This window comes from Sipha flava, unplaced genomic scaffold, assembly GCF_003268045.1.
Source record: "Sipha flava isolate LNK unplaced genomic scaffold, YSA_version1 120_pilon_pilon, whole genome shotgun sequence".
NCBI lineage: Eukaryota > Metazoa > Arthropoda > Insecta > Hemiptera > Aphididae > Sipha > Sipha flava.
In genome coordinates, this window is record NW_020271746.1 from 231470 (window position 1) to 237335 (window position 5866).

Here is a 5866-nt window from a genome sequence, read left to right on the forward strand (position 1 = left end):
AGTATGTACCTATTATATTATCAAGAAATCCGACTGATACACCCGAAGTGAAGTTATTTTTAAGTTTATAACGTAGACCATAGCTGTCATTCGTATATGCACGTATCAATGTTTATCGTTTATTCTAGACTGAAATAGTTATTTTATTACGACATAAAATAATGCGAAAAATTTCGGGGGGGTTTGAACCCCCCCCCCCAGATACGGCCACGATATCAGGATATAATGTCAAATGCAGCCTAAATATCACAAATATTTGAAAAAATATTTTGTGTGTCGTGTGTTCTATTAGGATCTTTGAATAATATTAATTATGTCGATAATAATAACACGGATTTTTAGGATTTAGGTTTGATTATGTAGGCACATCTATTTACAAACTTGAGATTTCAAAGATCGATGTCCTCAAAATCTCACAGCTTTCACACTAGAATTTTTATTGTGTTTTTGTTAATATAACCATTTTTTATTTTTAATTAATTAATTTTTTAATTTTAATCGCGATTCGATTAAGAATGCATAAGGTATGTTTAAAGATCAAGATGTTTTATTTAATAGTTAGCTATTCTTTACAATGTTAAACACACATTTTTTTTATTTTTACTATTATATATTAAATACGTATTAAGTGTATAAAATATATAACCTTTTTTTTATCCTTTATCCTTAATTATTATAGAATTGGAAAGCCATTGTCTTTGGCGGAAAAAATACTATTTTCCCATTTGGATGATCCAGTTAATCAAGATATTGAACGTGGTGTATCCTACTTAAAATTAAGACCGGATCGCGTAGCCATGCAAGACGCTACTGCCCAAATGGGTATGCTACAATTTATATCATCAGGTTTACCTAAAGTCGCTGTACCATCCACTATTCACTGCGATCACTTAATTGAAGCTCAAGTAATTTGAAGCTATATAAAAATTATGTTCTTTTATATTAAATAAATGTTGATTAACAGGTTGGTGGAGTGGAAGATTTAAAACGGGCAAAAGATTTAAATAAAGAAGTATACGACTTTTTGAAAACCGCCAGTGCCAAATATGGAGTTGGATTTTGGCATCCTGGCTCTGGAATCATCCATCAAGTAAAAATAAGATATTAACAGTTCTATTATAACATATGATATTTAACAGTTGTTCTTCCAATACAATTTTTAAAATAAAAATGTAATCATATTTTGTTTAGATTGTTCTTGAAAATTACGCTTTTCCTGGTTTATTAATGATTGGCACTGACTCCCACACACCGAATGGTGGTGGTCTTGGTGGTTTGTGTATTGGAGTCGGTGGCGCAGATGCTGTCGACGTCATGGCCGACATACCATGGGAATTAAAATGCCCAAAAGTAATTATGAACTAATAAATTTAATATTTTTTTGATTTATTTATTTATTTACCCATTGGTGGTACTTCAGATATGTGTATTTATAAAAAAAATTATTATATACTTGACACGGTATTATTTTATCAAACAAAATAAAAATTAGGTCACTAAAGTTTTAAATAAATATGCAACTGTAATCGGAAATTCGCAAAAAAAAAAATAAAATAAATAAATAGAATGAAACTAATAACATTTTTATCTATAATCGTATATTTATTTAGGTTATTGGTGTTCATTTGTCTGGAAAAATGACGGGCTGGACTACACCAAAAGATGTTATTTTAAAAGTTGCGGATATTTTAACAGTTTCTGGTGGCACTGGTGCTATAATTGAGTATCATGGACCTGGAATAGATAATATTTCATGCACAGGTAAACATATTGATAGTTGGAAATTATAAATATTATTTTTAATATTCTTTAATATTATTTTTATAGGTATGGGTACAATATGTAATATGGGAGCTGAAATCGGTGCAACAACATCATTGTTCCCGTTCAATCATCGTATGGCCGATTATTTAAAAGCTACCTCACGTGCAGATATTGCCGAAGAAGCTGCTAAGTACAGCAAAACATTATTAACCCCTGATCCAGGCTGTCATTATGATCAAGTAATTATTTTTATTAACCATTACAATGTTCAGTGTCATCAACGATTTAATGTTTTAATTTTTACTTTTATTTTATAGTTAGTTGAAATTGATTTGACGACATTAGAACCACATGTCAACGGTCCCTTCACACCTGATCTTGCGCACCCTATATCTAAACTTGGTAATAATGCCAAAACAAATGATTGGCCCAATGAAATTAAAGTTGGTAAGTTTCTTACAGTTAAGCTCATTTGTATTGTATCAATGTAATATTAGGAGATATAACTTTAAAATAAACGAAAATCTCAATGTATGCAAATTCTTAATTTAAGTTAAATTTAATTTATTCAAATATTTATTATGGAACAGTGTGGTAATTAATAGTCACTTTATTAATGGTTCGAATTGGCTTAGTGAAAAAACGTTCTACAGAATTAATTCTCTCTACTTATCGAAAGAGATACAAATGTTACTTTACTTTTCCTTTCCTAAGTGAAAAAAATATCTAAAAACGCCTCTGACTATCGTTTGAATGAGAAATCTGAAAGAAATATATATATATTTGTTAACTAAAGTACCCATTTTTTACTCATATGATATACATACACAATATTTTGTTTCCTTTTTAATTACGATTTCAAATTTTTTCCTCACAAATAACAAATATTTATTATTTCAGGACTTATTGGAAGTTGTACAAATTCAAGTTATGAAGATATGGCAAGATGTGCCACCATTGCCAAAGAAGCCTTGGCTCATGGTCGTAAATCAAAAATTCCATTCAATGTTACACCTGGATCAGAACAGATCAGGGCAACTATTGAAAGAGATGGAATCGTATATAATTATTTAAATTAATATTTTTTGGCTATCTTTTAAATTATGATATTATTTAGGCACAAATTTTAAGAGACTTTGGCGGTACAGTCTTAGCTAATGCTTGCGGTCCATGCATTGGTCAATGGGACCGTAAAGATGTAAAAAAAGGAGAAAAAAATACCATTGTTAGTTCATATAATCGAAATTTCACTGGTCGAAACGATGCTAATGCAGCAACACATGCTTTTGTCACTTCTCCTGAGCTTGTTACTGCTTTAGCTATTGAAGCACGTCTAAACTTCAATCCAGTAACTGATTCGATTAAAGGAGCTGATGGTTAGTTATGAATAATTGACTTAAGTGATAAAATATTTTAAAACATTTGGTATTTTAAATTTTTAGAAGAACCTTTATATATTCTAGAATCAAGCTCTTGTTTATTAACTCATTGATAACAATTATATTTTTTAATTTAACAATATAATTTATGAGTAAAATCAAATTTTTCTAATAGTGAATTTAATAGTTTCTATAATTAAATTCTCTGGTACTTTATGTTGTAAATAAAATTATTTTTATTAAAAATCTTAAATTCATTAGTATTTTAATGTCTTATAGAAGTTTTGTAACTTAGTTTTAGAGAATGCCATAAATAAATATTTAAAGCGTGTATATATATATATATATATATATATATTAAAAAAGTATAAAGTATCCAAAATTATTTATTCTGGGTTTGAAATTTATGTATAATCATATAATTGGTTTTGATCGAATTCTATATACACTAATAAATTACTTATATTTTGCAGGTAAAAATTTTAAATTAAGTAATCCATTTGGCGATGAATTGCCGTCCAAAGGTTTTGACCCTGGCCATGATACATATCAAGCTCCACCTTCTGATGGATCAAAAATTAATGTAAAAGTTGATCCAACATCAAATCGCTTGCAATTATTGGAGCCGTTTAAAGCTTGGGACCATAAAGATATGGAAAATCTAACTATTCTTATTAAAGTATGTTTAAATATATATATAAATTTTACTTCATGTTCTATTTTAAATTATATTTTGATTACTAATTAATTATATTTATGATGTACTTATATCGATAAGGTTAAAGGAAAATGTACAACTGATCACATTTCCGCTGCTGGTCCATGGTTAAAGTACAGAGGTCATTTAGACAATATTTCAAACAACATGTTCATTACGTAATTAATTATAATCATCGTGTTTTATTTAAACATTTTATAAACATTTTCCTTTTACCATTTCATAGGGCAACCAATGCAGAAAATAACGAAATGAACATGGTTGTGAATCAAATAACCGGAGAATGTGGTTCTGTACCAGACACAGCTAGGTACTATAAATCGAAAAACATGTCATGGGTAGTGTTCGGCGATGAAAACTACGGCGAGGGTAGTAGTCGGGAACACGCTGCTCTAGAACCTCGGCATTTGGGTGGACGTGCAATTATTGTTAAATCTTTTGCACGTATCCACGAGACAAATTTGAAGAAGCAAGGGTTGCTAGCTTTAACCTTTGCCAATGCCACTGATTATGATAAAGTTCAACCCACCGACCTAGTATCCATAGTTGGATTGAACGAATTTTCGCCGGGAAAGGTAAAACTGTTTTCAACTAGTTTAAGTGTTATTTTGATCAATGATTAATACTAACATTCCATGAAGTCTAAACACGCAGTACCAAAACAAAATTTACTCGAGTTTTAAATATATTATTTTTTATAATTTTTTCTTGAAGTCCTGTTCGTTTAATTTATCCATTACAAATTGTACGGTTTTTAAATAACTTTAAATGATTGTTGAATTCAAATTGTATTTATTTTTTTATTTTTTTAGCCTTTGAGATGTATTTTATGTCATATTGATGGACAAGCAGAAGAAATAATGTTAAACCATACATTTAACGAACAACAAATCGAATGGTTTAAAGCCGGCAGTGCGTTAAATCGCATGAAGCAAGCTGCTTCAAGACAAAGTAGTATCAATTCTTCTCCTTCTTTCTTCGGGGCCATTAGAGATTTTGTCAACAAAGTACTTTTTTAAATGTGCCTGTGATTATATATATATATATATATATATATATATATATATATATATTTATATACCCTTGAGGGTTTTTTTTCATATGAACCTGCAAATACAGGGTGCGGCAGTCAAATCCGACGATTTGAAAAAATAAAAAAATTGAAAAAATGTATGTTATATATTTAAAAACTTCATTTTTTAAAGATGGTGTCGGGCAAATGCCTTTCTTGGTTGGCCACACATTGTGAGAGTCTGTCACCGAAGCTTCTCACGCCTAACTCGTTCATCGGACTTTACGGCTACTGATTTTTTTCTTTGGGGTTATGTGAAATCCAAGGTGTTCGAAAACAACCCACCAAGGACTATTGTTGCCTTGAAGGAGCGAATTCGCCTTCTTGAAATCTACTACATAACCTTGGAAACACTTCACAACGTCATGGGAAGCTTCGGTGTCAGACTCTCACAATGTGTGGCTAACCAAGGAAGGCATTTGCTCGACACAATCTTTAAAAAATGAAGTTTTTAAATCTATCTATCTATCTTTCTATATATTTATCTATCTATCTATACTATATATAAAATTGTAAGGGTTTTTCTTCGACCGCGCTAACCGAGAAAACTACTGAACCGATTTGGCTGAAATTTTTTTTGGCTGAAACCCGACACTCTGCTGAAGGTTTTAGTACCACTTTTGTCAGTAAACAAGTTCATAAAAAATTAAAAACAATTGTAGAAGAGCCGCGTGTTAGCGGCTTGGCTTTGCATTAACAATGTAGGTATAAAAATAGATAAAACTCTATGTGCGGAAAAACGCGTTCGGCGTCATTCAGATCGTAACACTATTAAATAATAGTGTTGATAAATACTATTTATAATCGATGGTAACACGTTTGATGGCAAGAGTATTATTACATAAGAGTATTTTTCGATAACGCAAAACGTGATCGGTGTTTTCCATACACTTCTTATAATATTAAAACTATTATTAATTTCGGCAAATGTTT

General features: G+C 30.3%; 1 protein-coding gene across 1 annotated transcript; it reads left to right on the forward strand.

Annotated features, from left to right (window-relative positions):
• Positions 1-515: 515 nt before the first annotated feature.
• LOC112693951 (probable aconitate hydratase, mitochondrial) lies at positions 516-5168 on the forward strand. Its single transcript, XM_025569231.1, has 14 exons — positions 516-524; positions 675-905; positions 965-1090; positions 1192-1350; positions 1611-1761; positions 1828-2003; positions 2082-2211; positions 2665-2822; positions 2882-3140; positions 3617-3822; positions 3922-4019; positions 4088-4436; positions 4674-4868; positions 5067-5168. Exons 1-14 carry the CDS (start codon positions 516-518, stop codon positions 5166-5168), a joined length of 2349 nt encoding a protein of 782 aa, XP_025425016.1.
• Positions 5169-5866: the final 698 nt, after the last annotated feature.